The 23,239-nt window shown below is 43.2% G+C and overlaps 3 protein-coding genes across 3 annotated transcripts; 1 reads left to right on the forward strand and 2 right to left on the reverse strand.

The window, feature by feature from the left end:
* Positions 1–658: 658 nt before the first annotated feature.
* Positions 659–5,425, reverse strand: LOC119324524 (uncharacterized protein sll0005-like). The gene is made up of 13 exons (XM_037598310.1): positions 5,085–5,425; positions 4,814–4,963; positions 4,446–4,613; positions 4,197–4,340; positions 3,967–4,072; positions 3,737–3,885; positions 3,529–3,654; positions 3,214–3,357; positions 2,994–3,081; positions 2,182–2,555; positions 1,455–1,781; positions 1,087–1,302; positions 659–978 (listed from the first exon to the last, which is right to left on the reverse strand). Exons 1-13 carry the CDS (start codon positions 5,313–5,315, stop codon positions 844–846), a joined length of 2,358 nt encoding a protein of 785 aa, XP_037454207.1. The 5' UTR covers positions 5,316–5,425; the 3' UTR covers positions 659–843.
* A 382-nt stretch (positions 5,426–5,807) lies between these two features.
* On the reverse strand, positions 5,808–8,125 carry LOC119324526. The gene is made up of 4 exons (XM_037598312.1): positions 7,879–8,125; positions 7,343–7,413; positions 7,081–7,210; positions 5,808–6,137 (listed from the first exon to the last, which is right to left on the reverse strand). The coding sequence occupies exons 1-4, from the start codon at positions 8,015–8,017 to the stop codon at positions 6,046–6,048; spliced, it is 432 nt and encodes a 143-aa protein (XP_037454209.1). The 5' UTR covers positions 8,018–8,125; the 3' UTR covers positions 5,808–6,045.
* Positions 8,126–8,282: 157 nt separating this feature from the next.
* On the forward strand, positions 8,283–12,056 carry LOC119324525 (NADH dehydrogenase [ubiquinone] 1 alpha subcomplex subunit 9, mitochondrial-like). The gene is made up of 12 exons (XM_037598311.1): positions 8,283–8,478; positions 8,603–8,708; positions 9,574–9,638; positions 9,753–9,838; positions 9,920–10,004; positions 10,076–10,146; positions 10,623–10,754; positions 10,866–10,981; positions 11,118–11,241; positions 11,324–11,392; positions 11,474–11,594; positions 11,687–12,056. The coding sequence occupies exons 1-12, from the start codon at positions 8,358–8,360 to the stop codon at positions 11,833–11,835; spliced, it is 1,245 nt and encodes a 414-aa protein (XP_037454208.1). The 5' UTR covers positions 8,283–8,357; the 3' UTR covers positions 11,836–12,056.
* Positions 12,057–23,239: the final 11,183 nt, after the last annotated feature.

Raw genomic sequence — 23,239 nt, forward strand, 5'->3', positions numbered from 1 at the left:
TGACAAGTAAGATAAGTTTGATAACGACTTTGCGACTTGACTGAATGTTCTCTACTTGTGTGAATTGCTATCATACTAGAAGAGCATCTACGGCACAAGTATACATCATGCTTTCCTGAGCAAGATTATTACTCCCTCCTTCCCAAAATATAAGGCACGGTTTGACTTTTCTGGTCTTCGTTTCACAACTTTGACTATATTTTTTATGTATTATATGTCTATAAAACTATTATACATGCATATGAAATAAAATTGCTTTGCAAGACAAATACAGCGGTGTCATTTATACATGTTCAATCCATATACTTTGATATATATTAGTGGTCAAAGTTGTGCATCAAAGACCGTAAAAAGTCAATCGCGCCTTATATTTTGGGAAGGAGGGAGTACTTCAGTTTTCAAGTCACTCTCTGTGAACCCAGGGGTGGTAACCAGACGAGATGTGTCGATCAACTACTCTGCCAATTATTGGTTTTAGCAAGCAATCATATTCCATGAGATGTTTTGAACCATTATTTGCACCTCATAAACTCATTCCATTAGATGTTTTAATGTGCTTTGGTGTATCCATTTTACGACACACGAGCCCCGACTTTAAGATGTTGCCCCCAGCTTTATGTTCGCTATGTCCATGCCACACACACAAGACTCCGCAAGAAAAGCCGGAATTGCTGGTTAAACATTGGTTAATCTACATATATGTAGGCAGGCACAGATTATATATACATCATGTTTCTGTACATCATTCTATCATCTTGTATGTGTGTGTGGTTTGCATGAAAGGAAAAGGAGAAATAACTCTCTAATTTCCTGTCAAAAGAAGAAAACAAAACTGAGAGCGCTTCACAAAAATGATTCCCGGATCACCCGTGCGAATACACGAGATGACAACCGGCTCAGGACATCTGGTAGGATCTTCGACGTGATGCTCGGCAACACGGGTAGAAGCTCTTGCACCAGAGACACGACATTTACGTCCTGCCATCGAAAAAAATAATAATGTGTATCAACATCAGTAACATTCCATGTTAGCCTTTTGTGTTGCCTAATAGGAAAGATATGTGATAACAGTTTTAGCAAGCATACCCCGTTGGCTGTTGGATTTGCCGTCCCAGCCGATAGAAACTTGACGACCTTCTCGACGTTGTTCAAGATGACCCTGTCTTCCTCCGTGATTGTAGGAAGCAATGCTCCGGACCTCACAGGAACCATGCCGAAAACCGGGACGGGATTTCTGACCCCAAAAGATGAAGCAATTTGTAGCAATTGCTCCCTTGAAACCGCGTCGATGGCTTTCACAATCTGCGGCATACAGAAGAATAAAAGGGATCAATACAACATAAGCACTTGACTGAATGTTCTAAAGGTACATTTCCACCATTCAGTAAATCGCTCCACTGAGTGCAACGGGTACTCCTTAGATCTTTGTTAGCTCTTGTGACTTGAGAGCTCACCTCATCAAGAATGAACTCCCGGAAGAAGTCACCCCTGTCAGAGAGTAGAAACGAGAGAGCAGCCCGGGCTTTGATTGGGTTCTCGGGTTGGGAAATGGCCATTGGGAATGCAGGAACTAAACTGGTGCTAGGTTGGAATCCTATAGCACCCAGCTCCGCCATGTTACCCTTCATGTCCTCCCCACCACCACTCTTGGCTGCACTAATGAAATTCTCGAAAGCTTGCATGACGTCAATGAACCTCTCTGCGTCAAAGACACCTGTTTTGCCATATATTGTGTAACGCAAGGCACTCCTTAGTCGAGGTGATTCATCCGTTAGCAGCCTCTGTTATAGGCAACCAAAACCACAAATCAGTGATACCAAAACTCATTTCAACATCACAAACAGATCAAAGGAAGCAGTTCTCTTTTTGAAAACTGAGGAAGGAATGTTTTAATAGCTAATCCCTCCGTTCCAGAATATAAGTCTTTCTAGATATTTCAATAAGTGACTACATACGGAGCAAAATGAATGAATCTATACTTTAAAATATGTGTACATACATCCGTATGTTGTATTCCATCTGAAATGTCTAAAAAGACTTATATTTAGGAACGGAGGGAGTATATGTGTATCTTGTGTCTTCTTCCTTAGATATATTATTACTACTAAGAACATGGTCCTTGGAAAACAATAGAAACATGAGGTGATGGCATGAAAATGAATAAAAGGTTGAGATGCTGACCTGTGCAATATATGGATATGCTTCATCCACAATGGCAAATTCAGGGTCACCCACCAAAGCAATACCTTCTAGTACTCCAATTGCTCTAATAATCAAAGCAAAATACGGAGGTATCTTGAATGGGTAATCAAATGTTATCTGTGCTAGATCCGCTGCCAACTCTTGAAAGTTAATATTCTTCGCACCACCTCCTTCAAGTGCCTGATCAAAAACTTTAGCCAGCACAGGTAAGATTGGATCCAAGTTAACTCCCTCAGGGATGAAACCAAGCTTCACAAAGTCCTTCACGATTGCATCATAATCACGATGAATAAGGTGAGCTATTGCTTCAATCATTCCGTACTTCTGATCATCTGTCAGTTTTGTCACAAGCCCTGCAGCAAATAAGGTTAAATTTATTATCTATTTTCATGTGTATTATGAGAGATGGGAATAAAATGTACAGAAAATAGGCATAAAATTTATCACTAGCTGAAATTTAATCAGCAGAATTAGTTTACCATATTCTGCAATATTTTTTGTACCAAAAGGAATACAAACAGGCTGACATATGCAAATGAAAAGCTTCAATGGTTTGCACTTGTTATGCTTAGTCTACTGTACGGCGCACTAATTAGTAAAACAGGTTGAAAAAACACTGTGAGTACACGGCATCATACTGCTAGTAAGTTAGATCAAATTCTTAAGTCATTTGAATTACTACACCACATAATGGTTAAATATTCATAATTTTTGTTTACCACTTCATACGGAACATAGTAAAACTGTAGGTTGTACATGAGAAGCATAGGGTATCCATGCTCTTGACTTACCAAAATCAAGAATACAAAGCTTTCCATCTGGTGTCCTAATCATATTTCCAGGATGAGGGTCAGCATGGAAGAATCCAGTATCAAGTAACTGCAATGCAAGTTCTTCTTTGAGAAAACGGTTTGAGGGAATAAACATTTCTTCCCGTCAGCAGGTGGGTGTGCAATGAACCAATTCAGAATGACATGAGTAAATGTACATAAAAGAAGAAGAAAAACAAACCTGCTTTAGATAGCATATAACACCAACATTAACCAATGACCCAACATCATCCTCAGTACTCTGTGAAAGCTTCTCACCATCTACCCACCCTGTGGTAAGAACTTTTCTAGACGTATATTCAGGGTATGTCTTTGGTACAACAACCTGTAGGATTGTTGAATAAGTTAAGAAGTTAACAGCCTGAATGTGAAGCTACCAAGCATATCTGTAGCAAATACTGAATGCAAAATTCCAACTCTTCAACAATACAAAAATGTACCATTCAGTAAAACCATATCATTGCACTGCCTCTACCAGACTATGAAAGCAATTTACCTGAGGAAGATCTTCTCTCATCATTTCAGCGAAGAGGGTGCCATTTTCCCCTTCGTTGACATAATCAAGTTCTTCAAAAAACCGGGCAGCCCACTCATCTACTAGGCCAACAACATCAAGGGCGACCTGGCAGTATTCAGCAATTTCAGTGTGAGCTAATGAAGACAGTTTCTCCGTCATTTTTCATCAAGAAGAGGGAAACACTCACCTGTGGAAACCTCTTGAGAACCAACCCCAAGTTTCTAATGATGAATAGATCTATGGTGACAGTCTCAAGTACGAATGGCCTCTGCACTTTCACAGCTACCAGTTCTCCAGTTTCTTTCAACCGGCCTTTGTACACCTGTCCCAGAGATGCTGCAGCACGATACACAATTAGTTCAGACTTAACCGATCAGTACGGCAAGCGGCTAATACCAAGATTTCTAGAATAATTACCTGCAGCAATCGGGGAGGGAGACAGTTCGGAGTATATGTCTTGCCATGGCCGGCCAAGCTCTTCCTCCAGGAGAGCCATCGCGATATCGTCAGGAAACGAAGGAACCTTGCCGCAGCAGCGCACAACCCAGTTAGTAAACTTGAGCTACACTGGACTCTGAACAATATATGTATGCTTTGCGTGGTAACAAGGCCAATATAACTATGTACTATGTAATAGCAATGTTCACCTTGTCGCATAGCTTCTGCAGCTCGGTCATCGCCGCAGGGGACAGAATGTCGGGCCGGATGCTGAGCGCCTGGCCGAGCTTGATGTAGGCAGGGCCCAGAGACGTGACGATCTCCCTCAGCTCGATCGCGCGCGTCACTTCGTTCTGTCCAGAAGAGAAGGTTCGTCGGTCAGCAGATGATTTTACGGGTTCTGAAGACAAATAGCAGCACGGCTTATGCATGAATGAATGGATTGGGGACAGCACTACCTCCTTGATTTTGTCGGTGATGAGGTCCGATATGATGTGGGAGATGAACCCACCGGCCACGGACAGGAGCTGCACGGCTCGGGTGGCGACGGCGCCCGGGCGTTTGCCCCAGTAGGCCGAAATGATGTCGGGGCTGTACACGAGAGGCAGCCCCTCGGTGTTGGTCACCTAATAAAAGCACACAAAGAAAGGGCAGCAGAATTCAGAGCACAGCCTAGTGCAGCAAGCGAGTGTAGAACGAAATTCAGACCATAAAAGAGCTGATTGAATGGTCAAATTCCATGGGTGTGATCAAACCATGCGGAATTGCATTAATTGGGTGCACTGGAATGGGGATGGAGGTGGGGGAAGGGAGTGAGAGGAGGTACCTCGACGAGGCGCATGGTGACGTCCTTGTCGGCGAACTGGTCGTCGCGGAGGTTCTGGCCGCGGAGGCCGCGCATGAGGGAGGCCAGCTGCTCGTCCTCCTCCATCTGCTTCCGCACCCGCTTGATCTCCTTGGACACGTCCCCGAACCTCTGCGTAGCACATCCATTCGTCAATCCAGAGCAGAGAACGGAGTCAGTCAGTCAGTCAGCGAGACCATCGTCGTCGTCAGAGGTGATGGTTAATCAAGAAGGCGGAGCGTAGGGGGCTTACGGTGGACTGGATGGTGTTGGCCCTGGTCCTGCCGGTGCGCGGGGGGGGCGGCGGGGGCCTGGGCTCGGTGGCGACGGCGAGCACGCGGCGGAGGCGGCGCTGGTGTTGGTGCTGCTTCCCGGAGCGGCGCGGGAGCGGGGAGACGAGGCCGGCCACGCCGCGGCCCTGGCCGAACCCCCCGCACTGCAGCAGGCGCGGCGCCGGCGCCGACGCCGACGCGGCGGCCTCCATGGTGAAAGGAGGGAAGGAAGGAAGGTTGATTGAGGTAGTGTAACGGAGGACGGAGACGCCGAGACGTGGAGGCGGTAGGGAGCGAGTGGTAACCGAGGTTGGGGAAAAAGTTTGGCCCTCCCTCTCCTCCACTCTTTGTGCCGTGCCCGCGGAGGCGGACGGGTGGGCGCGCGGCCGCCGCGTTTGTGGCTGTCCCGCCCCGTCCCACGGCGAACGCATGGACGGACGGCGCAAAGACTCGTGGCCCGCCCCGCCACTCGCCCCGGACGTGTCCGCACCTGATTCGAGCCTTCAGGCAGACGCCCCACCACAACTCTCCCGCAAGCTCATCAGTCCACGACAGCAGAGGACGATGCTGCTGCTCCAGGGTCCAGACCAACTCGGCTGCCAAAAATCGACGGCGACGTAGCTTTCCCATGAACAAGCAGTCACTTTTGTCACCTGTAACACATACTGCTGGAACAGCGATTTGCCCTTTTTTCTTTTCTTTTCTTTTCTGTTATCGTTAAACTTCATTCATTTTCGCCTCCAACGCGGCAGTATGTGTTACAGGTGATTTTACAGGCACGGCAGAACGTCGTGCGGCTACGATCCCTTCAACGGACCGATGAACATCGTTGCTTACGCGCCGTGGCAACCCCCGGGGGGCTAAGCAGCAGCAGGAGAAGAAGAATACCGCCCACCCCCCCACCCTTGTGTTCTGGATTTGCTTGTACTACCAATGTACGCTTCATGGTGTTTTTGCACCGGGCATCTTCCCGTCCTTCTCGATCGCCCGCTGCCTCGCCCGCTCCATCTTCCGCTTGCGCCACTCCTCCAGAGCTGCACATGTTTGTGCGGAAATATTCAGTTTCCACAGACTACCAAGCGAGGTAAAGAAGCATTTGGTTGCTGCATACTGTCTCTATCAGATGCACAAAGCAGCAACCCGCAAATAAAAAGTAGCCCATAGCTTACAAACCACATAGCACTAGTGCGCAAGAATGATAGTCTTGGGAAAAAAATATATTACTTCCTGCGGAGAAACAATGTAAATGCATGCATAATTTTGCATCAGTCATGTTTACATGCGTCTGCCTTTGCAGCCGTTGACAGGCTATAATGGAATGACGGAGCACAAAAGACCAGCCTAGGATTCATGATAGTTAAGCATTGCAAACACTAATCTCAATGTTTCACATTGTCGACAGTGCTGTGATGAAGCGCTCTAAGTATTTACAGATTCAGTCTGGCTGACAATTCTACTGTGCAACCAGCCTTCTATTCTATTCCATAGGGGATGTCATGCTAGTGGAAGCCACAATGATGGCCAGCAAACGTAAAAAGAGAGAAATCGTTCTCCTATGGATCCAGTGCCTCAGCAAATCAACAAGATTATTTTTAAAACATGTGAGCTTGCAGGAAGCTGCTGAGCCAATATGGGTAGACAGCTATAAATGCCATTTCAAAGCACTGTTACTTGTAAAACTATGTACCAAAGCGTCAAGGTTCAAACAATATAGATTATTCTGCCGACTGTTCAGAGATAAATACTTACTTTCTTTTATCCATATTGCTCCATAGATAGCAAGTTTTAATTAGTATAAAAAAACTAAACCAATGACTATTCATGATTCCATCCATATTGGATCAATTCTCTATACCACTTTGCAATGAAAAGAGGAATGTTTGTTATGGTAAAACTTCGTTTAAAACGATGTGGTAGAAAGCAACGTGTGCCCCCTAGATAGCAGCAAAGACAAGAGGCTGAGATGGGTCAAATAACCTCTTTGGCTGCTGCCGTCATTCCCTTGCCGTAAATCTTTCAACCTCTTCGATAAGTCAACAGCAGCCGTCCCTTCTTGCGTTGCTGACATGCCAGGCTCTCCGTAAGCTTCTTGCTCAATTTCCTTCACCTATGTCATAATGTTGTAATCAATGAGAATTACCAATCAAGTATATTTCTTCTTCTCGTTTAGCAATGCAGTGAATATTATTTCTTTCTTCATATCATGAGAAACAAAGGAACAAACTGTCCATTTACTTACCCTCCTAATCAAATCCACAGGCTCCATAGCACGGCGCAACTCTTCAGACTCCCATATATACCATAGCTGAGCTGCCAAAGAGTAGCACCCGGTCTTCCCACTCAGCTGAATAATCAAGGGATAGTGAAGTATTTGCAGCTACATGATCTAATTTCTACTCCCTTCGTTCCAAAATAAGTGTCTTAACCTTAGCACAACTTCATTTTGGGACGGAGGGAGTACAAAGGAAGTTATCACCCATGATTTGAATCTATCATTTCTAGTGGAAGAAATGGGTCTAATCTTTCCCAGTGCTCGTGTCTGCAACGAGCAGACCCACATTTCATTTTGCTTAGCGTTAATCCAAAGTTCATACCCTACAGTTACTTTGGACTGAAGAAAATTGTTCGCGATTTGCCTAGATTTACAGCGCCTGGTGGCCACTGAATCGCGCTAAATTTGATACCAAATCGACCGGATTTCTCGACCCTAGCAGTTCCAGCAGCGGACCAGGTTCTACTACGGTGTAAAATCAGCTGGGGATCACGATTCGTTACCTGAATCGAACCGGTGGCCGCCGGCGATCCGCGGCCAGGACGAGAAGTGGCTGCGGAGGAGGAGCGCCACCGCGAGGACGTTGATGGCGCACAGGGCGACGGTGGCGTTCTTGTAGGACAGCCTCGAAGCCGCCGTCATCCCGCCTACGGCGCCGGCGACGGTGGGGGCGGTGGCGCAGAGCTCGCCGGAGAGGACCAGAGGAGGAGGAGCAGGGAGCAGACGAGGAGGCCCACCCCACCAACCGGAGCACGGTGGTTCGCTTTAGAGGAGATGCGCGTCACCAAACGGGCCGCGGCCCAGTAATGGTCCAACGCTGCGGGGCCCATGCGGCCCAATTGCGTCGAGCGCAGTTGGGCCAGCAACAACTAGATTCCAACCCGACCCAGCCTACGTCTCTCTCACCACACACCACAGCTCTCGGCCTCCCCCTCTCCCTCCCCTCCTCCGACTCCGACGACCACCACCGACGGCGGCGACGATGCAGGCGGCGGCGGCGGCGGCGCGGCGCCACCTCCTCGACCAGCACCACCTCTCCCCGGCCTCCTCGGCCGCCATCGCCGCCTTCAGATCCGCCGCCCAGCCGGCGCTCGCGCCCCAAGGTAACGTACCGCATCGGCCGAGATGCGCGCGGCCCGGGGAGGGATCTCCCCGTGGCCGCCCGCCAGCCTCGCCGCGCGCGACATGGGAGGGCGGATCTCACCGGTGGTTACGTTTGGATTGCAGGGCTGGGCGGGGCGGATGGCGCGAGGTACATGTCCGCCAGGGCGCCGGCCGTCAAGGGGGCCGGGCATCTCGTCCGCAAGGGCACCGGAGGGAGGTCGTCCGTGAGGTGAGAGAGCTTAACCATTTCTCCTCGGAACTCTGATTGAATGCGTTGGGTATTCCATTGTTGTACTGGTGGTAGGCGTTTGACGCTCTAGGTTTGGCCTGGCGATTTCATTTCTGTGTTTGTTGGATTACGTTGATGATGTGATCTCTTCGCGCGGCCATAGTAGAGAGGTGGTGCGCAATGCGGTGATGATGCCATGACCGCAGCCTCGATGCTTAGTTTTTTCAGATCATGTATCTCGCATGTTGCATTTGCCTACTGGTGTCTAATTAAGTTGTCCGAATGATCGATGCCGTGCCTACTGGTCGTACTGTGCAACTCGACGTCTTAAATATTTAGTGATTATAAGGATTCAAAGAGCACTCATGGGTTGTTTACTTGCGGACCTTTGTGAATTGGCGCATCCCAACTTTTAGTCCAGCCTCTACCGCTGCAACCCTTTTGTGACCTGTACACAGCTTGTCCTGAAAATCTCTGAAAGCACAGTTTTAGCTAAGTTGAGGTGAATTAGTGTTTTGCACACCGTAGTTGGTAAAGTAGTGACTACTATCTCTATGTGTAGGTATTAACACTGAAAGGCATGGTGTTGAGCAAGAATACAATATATGAACCTTTGCAAATGTTGTTCGTTATTCTTCCATGCTACAGCACCATTTCCTTTCTTGTCCTGATATGTGGCAAACATGTGAAATTTGGCACTTGATATTGTAGTGTGTGGTGTGCAATGTGCCGATGTTTTCTGACCCATCATGTTCATTGCATCTTTGGATTGGAATCGGCTGATGACTTATTTTGTTAGGATAGCCTTACTCTGTCAGTGTTTCCCAGGTCTAACACGAGAAACCATTGTGGCTTTTCTTGACAGTGGAATCGTCGCTACGGTGTTTGGAGCTACTGGATTTCTTGGACGCTATGTCGTTCAACAACTTGGTGAGATGATAAGACTTGTGCTATATCGGCTTAGTTGTCACTTAAAGAGTAATTTTGTAGAGAGAGTACCAGAGTGGTTTAGAAGGATTACTCAAAAATGTTATTTTTATTCAGCGAAGATGGGATCTCAGGTTCTTGTCCCATTTAGAGGTTGTGAGGATTCTCACCGCCACCTGAAATTAATGGGTGACTTGGGTCAGGTACAAGAACTGTTAACAAATAGTGTTAATCATTAACTCCATTTCCTCTTTCCCTCTTATGTATTTCCATCATTCTGGCAGATTGTTCCAATGAACTACAACCCAAGAGATGTGAATTCGATTAAGACTGCCGTGGCCAAGTCAAATGTGGTCATTAACCTCATTGGTATTTTTTCTTGAGACACATTATATTCATATGCATATCTCATTCTGCTTATATCGACTCAATTTTGACAGGACGGGAGTATGAAACAAGAAACTATGGGTTTGAAGAAGTAAACCATCAGATGGCTGAACAACTTGCAATGGTATGTCTTGTGTACACATGCATTTTTCTTCCTGCTGCATGCTTGCTATCCAACTATGTAGACTATTGCTGCAAGGGCCACTGAGTATTAGGAGTAAAGGAGTAAATCCCTTCCAACCATATGAACTAACTTGAGTTCTTGTCCCCATACTCCGGCCCACATATCCTCGACCTGAGATCTCATTCGTGCACAAGGCAACCATTCTGCTGGTTTGTTGCATATGAGTGCTACCTTTAGCTTGGCATAATGAATCATAGCCGTTATTCCAAACTGTATATCTTCAGATTGACCTTGGCTTGGTTTCATCCAGCATTGCTCCCACAAGATAGTCTAGCTTGCTACTCTGGCTGCCTGGCATGTGGTCTTTGCAAAAGATATTCTATTAAATTCTACTTTCTGTAACATGTGGTCTCACATAGTCAGATTAATAATTTTATATAGCGACCAGCTACTAACAAGTTCTGGATTTTACGCAGATATCCAAGGAGCATGGGGGTATCGTGAGATTTATCCAGGTTTCTGCTTTAGGGGCATCCGCCTCTTCACCTTCTAGATTGCTTAGGGCGAAGGCTGCTGGAGAGGAATCTGTGTTGAAAGAATTTCCTGAAGTAATAATCTTAATTCTTGTTGCTGTACTACCCTGAGTTAGCAGTTGAATATTTTCCATTTATGTAGTCAATGACTGCAATGCAATTTTTTTCTTTATTATCCATCAACAGGCTACAATTATGAGGCCTGCAACCCTGATTGGCACAGAAGATCGGATTTTGAACAGATGGGCAATGTATGCCAAAAATTGGGGTTTCCTCCCACTTTTTGGCGGTGGATCTACAAAGTAATGAGTTAGCATCTTCACTTGTATCATATTTCATTGGCTTCAAAATTGAGCCTAGAGCATGGAATGATGTGCTCCTATAGATATCTTGGATGCTTTCACCAGCAGCTGAATTACTTGATGCAACATTCTGCAGGTTTCAGCCTGTTTACGTTGTGGATGTTGCGGCTGCCATTGTCAACTCCCTCAAGGATGATGGCACCAGCATGGGAAAGACCTATGAGCTTGGTGGACCAGATATTTACACTGTTCATGACCTGGTAATTATCAAACACAACTGCTATGCAACAATAAACACTAAAATTGTATATGCAAAGGTGATGATTTTGTTGGATGTTACAGGCTGAAATGATGTTTGAAACAATACGCGAATATCCAAGATACGTGAATCTTCCTTTCCCTATTGCAAAGGTACGTATATAAATAGCAGCACTAGGAGGTTAAGACAACCTGAGGATGTGGTGGCCTACATATTGACTTCTTGTTTTGCAGGCTATGGCTTCTCCAAGGGAAATGCTGCTAAACAAAGTGCCTTTTCCTCTGCCGACTCCCTCCATTTTCAATCTTGATCAGATCAAGGCACTCACCGTAGACAACCTAGTGTCCGAGAATGGTAAGCATACCGCCCACAAGTAATACAAGGGTCGGTCTTGTTGGTCGTTACTCTTGGCTTTGGCTCACATTGTTTCCTGAAACTCGGTGCAGCTCTCAGTTTTGCGGACCTGGAAATCAAGCCTCACAAGTTGAAGGGTTACCCTACCGAGTTCCTTGTCTGCTACAGGAAGGGCGGGCCGTCTTTTGGTTCTACTGTCAGCGAGAAGATGGGGAGCGCAGATGTGGCCCCCCGGTTCTGAAGACGCTGTAGAATTAATGGTCATTTAGTTTTGAAGACAAAATTGTTGTTGTGTTCTGTTTTCTTGCCATCTGCCGCTGATGCCAGATGCCTCACCCCTGGGCAGGACCAGATTTGATGCAAACCCTGCCCTTATTTCCCCTATCAATAAGAAAAGGCACGATGTGTTGTGAACTTTCTTGAGTTGGAAATGCAAAGTGGGAGTAAATCGGATCGTTGCTAGGGTGACAACAATTGCAGAATATAAATCTCATCGCTCATGTGGCTGAGCAATAAAATTGTTTCAAATTCTCTTGAAAGGTTTTGTTTGCTGCTATGTATTCTAGATTGATAAATTAGATCAAGGCCTGAGGTGACGTCTTGACAAAGGTCAAATATCCAGCAGACCTTGATGCCACTTTTTTTTCGAACCGGGCTACCCTATTTCCATTTACTTGCATAACGGAAATACAAAGTTCCTCAAACCGCCAGAGATAGGGAAAGACATGAAAAGAGAAGTAGCGAGCTCGGCCTGTGTCATGGGGCAAAAACCTGCTGTCACCCAACCTACCCACTAAAGGCATCTCCAATGCTGACATTCAAACCGCCCGCATATGTCCGTTCAGATCCCGAAGCCATCCAACCCGGCCCTATGTCGATTTGCCGAGCGGTTCGGACCACGTTTTTTCTGCAAATTGGAACCAAATGTTGGGGTCTTTGCGGGAGTCCGAACACGTGACACGTCGGACTCTTACACCCGCCCACCCTTTTGTAGAATCATGCCCTCTTTCCGCGTCAAAATCCCCCACTCTCTTCTTCCATCCCACCACTCTCCACCCAATTTTTGCCCTGTTCTTCCCCTTTCTTCTTTGTTGCCCCCGTTGACGCATGGAACCGGAAGATGACCTGCCGAAGATGGAGGTGGTAGAGGTGCAGAAGGATCCGAGCATCACCCTCGCTCGGAAGATCAACTTGGCAATGCGGCAAAATCGTCGCGTCAAAGTGAACGCAGCAAAGGAGGAAACTCTCAAGAAGCGAAAGTTGAAACAGTTGGGTTTTCAGAGTTAGATCATGCCTTAATTTGAAACTCTCAAGAGTTGAAAGTTGAAATCGTCGCGTCAAAATCTGTTGTGTATGTACTCGAGAAGTACAACTTAATTTGATGGATCATGCCTTCGGCTAAGTTGAAACAGTTGGGTTTTCAGAATTGTAACATTGTTTCGTCACTCCTATACTCTGAACTCTTCTACTGAAGTGTGAGCTGTTATACTCTACTCTGAAGCTAGTAAAAAAATTGAGACCCTCGAAATTTCTGGCATTTTGCAAAATATTCCGTTAGCTTCACACCGAAAACATGTCCCAAGTTCAAATGAAATTTCATGGAAATCTGAAGGAACTCACCGGAAATTTTGCTGGCAGCAGAGGATACTGAACTCCGGTAATCTACTGAACATATTTCGTACTAATCAATTGCATAGAATAAAAGTTGGGACCAGCAATGTCGGTATCACGTCGAAGACTTTGCGCCAGCCGCCGCAGATGTCGCCGCTTCTCTATGGGCGACCGCGCCACTCCACCCACTGGCCCCAGCTGCGTCGCCACAAGCACCAGCTGCCGGAATCGAAGGTTCGAGGCTGTGCCACCGCCGCCACGTGATCTCAAACAGAGACTATGAGAAAGGGGCCACAGGGAACTCCCAAAAGGGGCTACAAGTATTTCGTTGTTCCATAGGAGCATTTGTCTGTAATGGTATACTGACTAAACACTGAAACGATCCAACAAACACATGATGAAACGACAACTTTAAATCACAACACCCATTTTCACAAAGTCACGCGCAAACACTCACGACGAGAAGGACGAGCTGAATTCACATGATGCCATTAGTTTAACTTATACTCTAATAATACACTAGAACCAGTATTATTCAAAAAAAAATTTAAATCCAATTTGCACTCTAAATTCATATATACATTTTTGGTAAAAACATCATGCCAGTAGTTTAACTTATTCTCTAGAACTTCTTACAATTTTTCTTAGCTAATAATACACTAGAACCACTATTAAGATATTTGATAGTCCAGACTTTTTACAAATATCTAAAATAATATCAAAGGATGATACTTAAAATACACATGCACACATACATACAAATACACGTATTCACTATGTTATTCATGCAATTGTCAAAAATAAACTAAAAAGGGCATGCAAGTTTATTCATTTTTATTCTCCATTTAGTCAGAGAAGTAAAGAAACAAAATAAATCTTAATTGTAGCACAATTTAAGTCTACTTTTCAATGATATGTATTAAAATAAAAATAGCAGTACAAATGATTATTTGCATCATTTTTATGTGTTAGCTATGCTAACTAAGAATTGGAAATATATATACTCACCAAGATGTAGCATGATAAAAAATTATATAAAATATAAAAGTTCAATATAAGCTATATTGGTAACGGTGTGGCACATAAGCAAAAGTAGCACACACCTCCTTTGTTTCCTCTAATTACATGCATTAGGATGGCTTACACTTCTTCCACGTATATTTCTTTTGGCTGAACTTGGTCAAATTTTTCTGGTGAAATGAACCATGTGAGTTATGGGCTGCTAGGACACATCAAAGAGCGGCAGACAATCAAAGAGAAGAACAATGATGATCGGAAGCGGGCCATGGAAGAGCTTGCTACAGAATGGGAGCAAAAGAAAATCGACTGGAATAGGCGCAAGAGAGATAAGGAAGATCGCTTTAATCGAACCAGGTCTGCAGACGAGCACCCAATAGTTAGGTGTATTGCATGATTCATTTCTGTATGCATTATGAAGAATATGGTTCTGAATGGGAAGAATTTTGTAAGTCCCAGAGGCTTGCTGCGATTCTTGCTCGTGCCATAAGGAATCAAGAGAGGAATGAGGAGGAGGAGAAAAAGAGAGGCGCAAGGACCAGAGTCTAGCTGAGATTCATGCTAGAGCAATAAGCGATGTGGACAAAAGGGAGGAGGAGGAGAAGAAGAAGAGGGAGGAGGAGGAGGAGAAGAAGAAGAGGGAGGAGGAGGAGGAGAAGAAGAAGAAGTGAGAGAAGGAAATGTGATGTGAAGGAGGAGTAAGACTTAGTGAAATCATGTGTGTGTATACTATGAGATGAGCCCACGTAATGTGACATGCATGGATTTTTTTAATTTAATACATGTTGGACATGGTGGTATTAGTATTGTGACTTTGCTCTCTCATGCATGTCAACTTCATTTTCACCTTACTTCTGCTTAGTGGAAATTTAAACTGAATGGCAACTTTATCTTTGATATATTGGTTAATATTTTCCTTCAGCTATGCAAATTCCTCATGTGCTATTGTTTAACAATTGATGATCCGAATTGGCAAAAGATTGAGCACATTCTAAATAAAAAGTTTTCCATTTGGATGCAACTGCAACTATTAGCTGTCAAGATTGCTGCTATGTTTCTGATTTGTTTGCCAACTGTCAGTTGGGTGCTCTACTGAAGGAGATGGAGTCGAAACAGTTACGCTTGCCGCCAAATAAACAACATGTACTTCCCTTTGTCTGGTTTTAGCTACTTGGTTTGTTGATTCCTGCATGTTTGTGTTGGAAGTGATGTTGCGTTCATCTCTATAAATGGATTTGGTCATCTACTATGGTGGTATGTAATAGATGTGGCGCCTTTATTCTTAATAACATACATAAACTTAGGATTCTTATTAAGAGGAGTTTTGTCAATAGTTTCAATAGAAGCAAAAATATAACCCAAATTATTAATGATTTATTCCAAGTTGTCAATTCTAATGCGACTTTGTTCTACTCTTTCAATAATTATTGGATCTTTCGCTTTTAAGATATTTAATATGGTTCCTACCTTTGAGCTAAATTGAATAACTTGATTATGGAACCTCTTATCTAGACTCTCAATATGTTCAATAGTGGCCATTTTATTTTCAATAACTTCTAATCTGCGCATAACATGTTCCGAAGTCAATGCCGTTCCATCTATAGTAATAGGTGGTGATCCTACTAAATTTCCCAAGCATTGAAAGCATCATAAGGGTTACTACTCAAGAATTTCCCTCCGGTAATAGTGTCAAACACAAATCTATACCAAGTAGTAACACCCACATAAAAATTACGAAGAAGAACGGTAGTGGATTGCTTACGAGTTGATTTATTTTGAGCATTGCAAATCCTATACCAAGCAACTTTTAAACTTTCTCCCCCCCCCCTTTGTTTAAAATTAAGTACTTCATTCTCGAGGGTACAAGCAACAAGCGAAGTACTAGCCATATTGGTAAAGCAAGCAAGCACAAGTAAACTATTTTTTTTTGTTTTTCGGTTTTTTACAGAAGTGGAGGGAGATAAAAAAGAGAGGCAAATAAAAAGGAAAATAAAAAGTAGAGAAAGTAATTGATAATTTGAGTGAAGGTACTTATAGAGTTTTGATGAAAGCTCCCCGACAACGGCGCTGGAAATTCTTCCTGCTACTTGTAAACTGCGTTGGGATTTTTCCCGAAGAGGAGGGGTGAAGCAGTACAATAGAGATAAGTATTTCCCTTAGTGAGAGCCAAGGTTACCGAACCAATAGGAGCACCAAGCAAAACCTAGTCAAGCAGAACTTGCACCCACAAGGGCAAATGCTTGCACTCAACATGGGCAAGATGGTTGTTAATCCCCTTGAACTCGTTACTTGCAAGGTTTAAATCTGATAGTTATAGATAGTTAAATTGTAACAGAAAGTAAAAGTAGATAAGTTACAGCAAATTATTTTTGGTTTAATCAATATGATTAAGGTAGACCCATTGGTTATAGTTTTCACTAGAGTCTTCTCTGTCGAAACAATAGCATACGGTGGGTAGACAAATTACTGTTGGGCAATTAATAAAAAATCACATAGTTAAGATGTTATTAGTAGAACACATGTGCACTGCTACGGGCTACAATGCATATAAATGAATCAAATAATGATCAACCACACAATATTTCCTACGTGTTCTTAGAATGCCATAATTTTTTTAACTAACATGGTTTTAACTATGCTTTTTAATACAGAAAATTTTATAAATAAATAAAATAAAATAATGACAAATTTTACACATAATTTAAATCAAAATATCGCTTTTTATAATATGTAAGAGTAAACATATAATAATGAAAGTTTCATAGAAAAATAAGTTTTCTAAGGAGGGATGAATTAGTGGCATTGTTATTACCCTTAAAGAAGAAACAAAATAAAATAAAACCTAAAATAAAATCGAAATAATAAAGTTTCATTAGGAACGATGAATTAGTGGCACTGATATTATCTTTAAAGAAGAAAGAAAGTGAAATAAAATTCAATCAAAATAAAAAAAATTATAAGAAACAATGAATTGGTGGCATTAATATTACCCTTAAAGAAGAAAGAAAATAAAAAAGTAACTGAACTAAATTAAAAAGGAATATATATATGCCCCGTTGCAACGCACAACCAATTAGCTAGTAAGCATATAATAGTGCAATTTTCACAAAAAATGAAATTTCCTGAAAAGGAATGAAACTGTGGCAATTGTATTACCGTTAAAGAAGAAGAAAATGAAAAAAAAACAAAAAAATACTAAAGTTTTCCAAGAAAGAATAGGTTTTCTAAGGAAGAAAGATAATGAAATAAAACTTAAAATTATGAGGTTTTATAAAGAAGAATGAATTAGTAGCATTGGTATTACCATTATAGAAGACAAAAAATAAAAACAAATTCAAAATAATAAAAGAAAATGATGATAAAAGAAAAAATAATGGCGTTGCAAGAAGATGAACTAAACTAGAATCTACAAAAGTGACTGGAAATGAATGAAACCTCGTGGATGAGCCATGAGGTCGTCGTGTGACAGTTGATCGAATCACAAGCTGCAAAACCGAACTATGAAAATAACCATAAGTAAAACTGACACAAGTGCCCATTGTATGGCTTCTACAAAGTCTAGGCTGTACAATAGAAGGCGACTTAACTGAGTCGTATTTGCCGCCACCAAAAAGAGCACCTATTTTTGCCGCTGCTGCGGCAGATAATTCAGCAGGAGTAATGGTGTCACTCCTCCTGCTAGCTCTCCCATTTTATTTTATTTTTTATCATTTTTTTATGATTCTAATTTTCCAATATATTTCTCTGGTTTGGCTCATTTTCACATGATTTTGTTTCTCCATAAATTTTCTTTTACAAAAATATAGTTTTTTCCTCATTGTATAAACATTTTTTTTGAGATACTGGAAGATAAAAAAATGCATGAATATTTTCTTATAATGCAAGAAAATTCTTTTAGAAATACATAATTGTGTCTTCAAGAATTATAAAATAACCATGAAAGAAAATGTAATTTAAGGATATGAGTGCGTTTTAGAAATTTACATGGAGTTTGAAAAATCTTTATGATATTGAAAGATAGTAATAAATTATAAGATGTAAAACAGGAAAGTTACAAAAAAGAAAAAATATATAAAAATGAAAGAAGAAAAAAGCTGTAGAAACCAAGTAAAAGAAGAGGAAATAGTAAAAAAGGGAAAATAGTTAGCTGCAAAAAAACTTTTTGAGGGGAAAGTCAGCTGCAAATGGATCAACGCAGTGCGCATGCCAGTGTGCGTTTAGTCGCCAAATTGATGCGGTGAGCATCGTATGGGAAATACCGCTTGTAGCGGCATATCTCTAGCAGTTGGTGAATAGTCTCCACGTTTTTTTCGCTGGGTTTTTTTCGTCTCCTCCCACCACCCCCTCCCATCCTGGTCCATCGGTTTATTTTTCTCTCCATTCTTTATTACAACTAGGACTTTCCTAACGTATAACAAATCACGGATCTAACTTCCTTAAATTATTCATATCAATCGATTCCTTTTATTGGTTCAATTTGTCTTAGGAAACAAATAACAAATTTTTAAAAAAGAAATAATAGATTTGAATCTAACTTTCCTAACTTATCTAAATCAATCGATTTCTCTCATTAGTGAAATTTGTTTTAGGAAACAAATAACAGACACGTCACAAACTTTCCTAACTTATCTAAACCATCTCTGCCCTCCACAGTCGGCCGCTCGCCTAGCCTGCTGCGTGCCTCTCGCCTCGCCCGCTCGCCTCCCTGACGGTGGAGGGCAGAGATACGGTCGGCGTGGCTGAGGGGGCGGCCGACAGAAGGTGGCCGCGACAGGAGGCGGCGCGAGGCAGGGGCGCGACAGCGGGGCGAGCGAAGGGATAGGCGGTAGCAGACGGGGCGAGCGCAGCCAGCGAGAGTGTGACGGCGGCCAGGGTGTGCGTCGCGCGGGGCACAGTGGTGCAGTGGCTGTGGCGAGCGTGATGGCAACGGCGGGTGCGACGGACGCGGTGTGGCACATGCGTGGGCATGGAGAGCCAGAGAGGGAGTGGCCCCGCGGGCGTGGAAGAAGAGTTGAAGGCTCGGGCATGGGCGCGCATAGGAGCGGGCATGTGCCACGGGGTCAATCCGAGGAGCTCTGTGGCTATCCCTGCAATGGCCATGGCGGACGGCGGTTCTCGGCCACGGCGAAATACCTAACGAGAGCAAACGAGAGGGGAAACTGGGGAAAGGCAAAAGGAGATCGCGGCGGTGTCAATGGCACCCTAGGGGAAGACAGGGGAGCTCGGGGCGGCGCGGATCAAACGGCAATGTCGCGGTGGCCGAAGGTTGAGGAAGACGGCAATGACATCGATCTGGGGGTGTTGGACTTGATCTCGTTGGCGCAGACGAAGTAGCGGAGGCATTCGGAGCTCCTCGACAAGCTCCTAGCCAGCAGGGAGGGCAGTGGTCGTGTGGACGGGGTCGGTCATGGTGGTCATGGCATCTGACTTCGTCCAGATCACCGGGATCGAGCGAGCGAGGAGGAGAAGTGGATCTGGGAGGGTGCGTCGAGGAGGAGTGAGGCCATGGGGGCAGGGAAGGCAGGGCGTCACCCTTATCCATTCCCCTTCGATGCCGGTGAGGTGGTCGGGCGGGAGCCCGGCTCTGTAGCGACGGGCTCGGGGAACAGGAGAAGACGACTGTGCGGGGACTGGACCACTCGGCCGGTTCGGTGGCAAGGCCCGGGGTAGGGGGAAACCCCTTTTCATCGTCCTTTTGGTTTTTAATGTATTCTAATCTGTTTCTCCTTTCTAACACCGTTTTCTATTTATTCTTATATGAACTAAATGGATTTTGTTAATTGTGAAACTATGCACACAATTCGAGCACAATATTTTTTAGGTGGCACAAAAAGTTTGGGGCCAAAAGGAAATACATAAAATTAGGTTTATATTTAATTGGTTATTTTAACTACTGTTGGACCTCTTATTAATTTGACAAGATTTAATTTTTGGGTCAAATAATGTTGGGCTCAACATGTCAAAGATCAGTGGAATTTATAGAATATGGTGAACATTTTATTTTTACTGTTTGACAAAATAATTTATTCAACTTTATTTTAAATTTGAATTGGGCTTTGATTTTTATCAAGTGGCAGGTTGGCTTAGCAAGCCTGATGACATGGCATCATTAGGGGGAGGTCACTGTAGCTAACGACTTGAGGTGTTACATAATCTTTCCATTTCTGAAATTTCATTGTTAAATGATTAGGGAATATATCACACTATCCATTAGTTCAGTCAAGCTCACCACAAGTCCACACATTATTGCCAATTGAGTAAGTCTTATTGGCAAGGAGAATCGGCTATGTGTGTGTATGTTAGAGAGAGAGAGAGAGAGGGAGAGAGGGCGAGGAAGAGGGAGGGAGAGAGAGTGTGTGTGAGGATTTGATGGTAAAAAAGGTCACCAATGTCGTAATATTGAACTCTTAAAGTTAATATGGCCCAGTTGCAACGCACGGGCGTTCTTCTAGTAGCACACAGTCGCCGACTTGGGTCATGGCTAGTAAAGGACATCACGTTGTCCAGGATTCTTTGCGGGTAGATCTGATTTGCTTGCCCGACTTTTGTGGGCTTGTTTTTTTTTTGCGAGCTTTTGGTGTGTTTTTCCTTTTTATTTTTTACTATTTCCTTTTCTTCCTGTTTTTCATATACCTTTTTTAGCATTAAACAGCAGGAGAGCCTTCTATTGTTGCTACATTAAGAAAACACAGATAGTTATATTTACATAAGGAAGAGGAAAAGAATTCCCTTCAAAAAAACATATAGGTAGAGCTAAATCAGGATCAATAGTTAGTTACAATCTTCAAGAAAAAAGAGACTGTGATATAATCACTAAGCTCTGGGGAAATCATATATTTGAGCCAAGTCAAATCACCCTTGTCCTTTCTGCCCAAGCCCTGATTATAGGTGCGACTTGCTTAAATATTAAGTTGTTCCTCTCTTTCCAAATATTCCAGGCTGCAGTGCTAAATGTTTCAAAGAAAAGTCTGCCAGTGTAGTGTTGCTTGGCCCAATGCATAGCTTCAACCCGTGTGTGATTCAAACTTCATATACTTTTTTATTTTCCCTTTTCTCTTTCACTTTTCAAAAACATGGTTTTCAAAATTGCATTAACATTTTTAAAAGTTGCGAATGCATATTTAAAAAAAGTATATGATGACTCTTTTGATGGCAGTTTTGGTTCTATGATGAGTTCAAACGGGGGTAGTTTTAAACGAAAAATTGTCTTCTCTCACAGAAACTGCCATGTCACTCTGAATAAAGTGTCATCCCTCACAACTAAATATGCCAGCGAAATCATTCGCAAATTCGACCCCTCCTGGTGAACGTTCTCCAGCTAAGGGTATCCTTTAAAATACATCGACATTTTTTTTATAATATGAGAACTTTTGAAATCACATAGACATTTTTATTAACAGGTTAATAGATCTCAAAATTACATGGATCTTGTAAAAAGGCACACACATTTTTAAGTACACAAACTTTGTATTGAAATACATGAGCTTCATTAAATACGTAGCACCTTTTCATATTGCATGAACTCTTTTAAAAATGACATTTTCAAAAGATTTCATTTTTTAAATTTATGAAACATTTTGCACAACATAGTTTTTGGTTATGTGAACATATATTTAAAACATAAGTGACATAAGAAAATAATAAAAAAAAACTCTCGTGAGCACAACACTCTCGCTGGTTGGTGGTCTATTCATGGGAGGGCGGCCAGGTGAGCGGGCAATCGACGCATATCAACACCTATGTTGAGTGCGGGCTTTTGGAGGTTGAGCTCCATGGAGCTCGTTTTGAAAAACGATTTTCCACGGGGTGATTTTTTGAATTTTCCTGTAAACACTCACACACATGTGTATTAAATATGTGCAAATATTCATATCCATATACTTTCACACGTTGGGAAGACAAAAATGTATTTCTAAAATAGGCCAAATTTTTTTGTTGGGCTGGAATTTTGCTTTTTTGTACGGCCGACAAATCAGAAAGTTTTCAAATGAGTTTTCACACGTATGTGTGTGCAGAAAACTTGTAAGTTTTCATGGACTTTTTTTTATTTTTTTAAACTTTGATATATGATTTTTTTACTTTCTTTTTCAAAATACTGAGCTCCCTGGAGCTCGGCCTCCATTGGCATTTTCCGAACCCATATGGCCTTTATTTCTCCCCTCAAAAGAAATGTGGGCTCTCTTTCATTTAATCCTTTAAGAACTAAATGGCAAAATCACAAATTAAATGGTATCTTTTGAAAAGGTTACTTATTAAGGGGTACCATTTGCGGTAACTCATCTTGGAATACATAAGGTGAGGGAACGCCTCTCATTTTGATCTCCAGGATGACCAACAATTTATCCCGGATTTTCAACCCTTTAATCAAATATCAAGACATATTTTCTTGTGCCACGAAGGTACCCGAGGATCCACTCTACAACTTTCTAGTGCTCTTTGCTTGGCCTGGACATAAAACGTCACACCACGAGAACTGCATGAGCAACATTAGGACCCGTGCAAACAATAACATACATCAAACTACCAATTGCACAAGCATAAGGAACTTTACACATATACTCTTCCTCTTGTTTATTTGAAGGCACAATGTGTTAGGGAACGTAGCATGTAATTTCAAAAAATTTCCTAAGATCACGCAAGATCTATCTAGGAGATGCATAGCAACGAGACGGGAAGAGTGTGTCTATGTACCCTTGTAGACCAAAAGCGGAAGCGTTATGTTAACGCGGTTGATGTAGTCGAATGTCTTCACGATCCAACCGATCCTAGTACCAAACGTACGGCACCTCCATGTTCAGCACACGTTCAGCTCGATGACATCCCTCGAGCTCTTGATCCAGTAGAGGGTCGAGGGAGAGTTCCGTCAGCACGACGGCGTGACGACGGTGTTGGTGATGTGATCCGCGCAGGGCTTCGCCTAAGCACTAGGACAATATGACCAAGGTGGTAAACTGTGGAGGGGGCACCGCACACGGCTAAGAGAAATCTTGGTGTGTCTTTGGGGTGCCCCCGCCCCC

This window comes from Triticum dicoccoides, chromosome 6B, assembly GCF_002162155.2.
Source record: "Triticum dicoccoides isolate Atlit2015 ecotype Zavitan chromosome 6B, WEW_v2.0, whole genome shotgun sequence".
NCBI lineage: Eukaryota > Viridiplantae > Streptophyta > Magnoliopsida > Poales > Poaceae > Triticum > Triticum dicoccoides.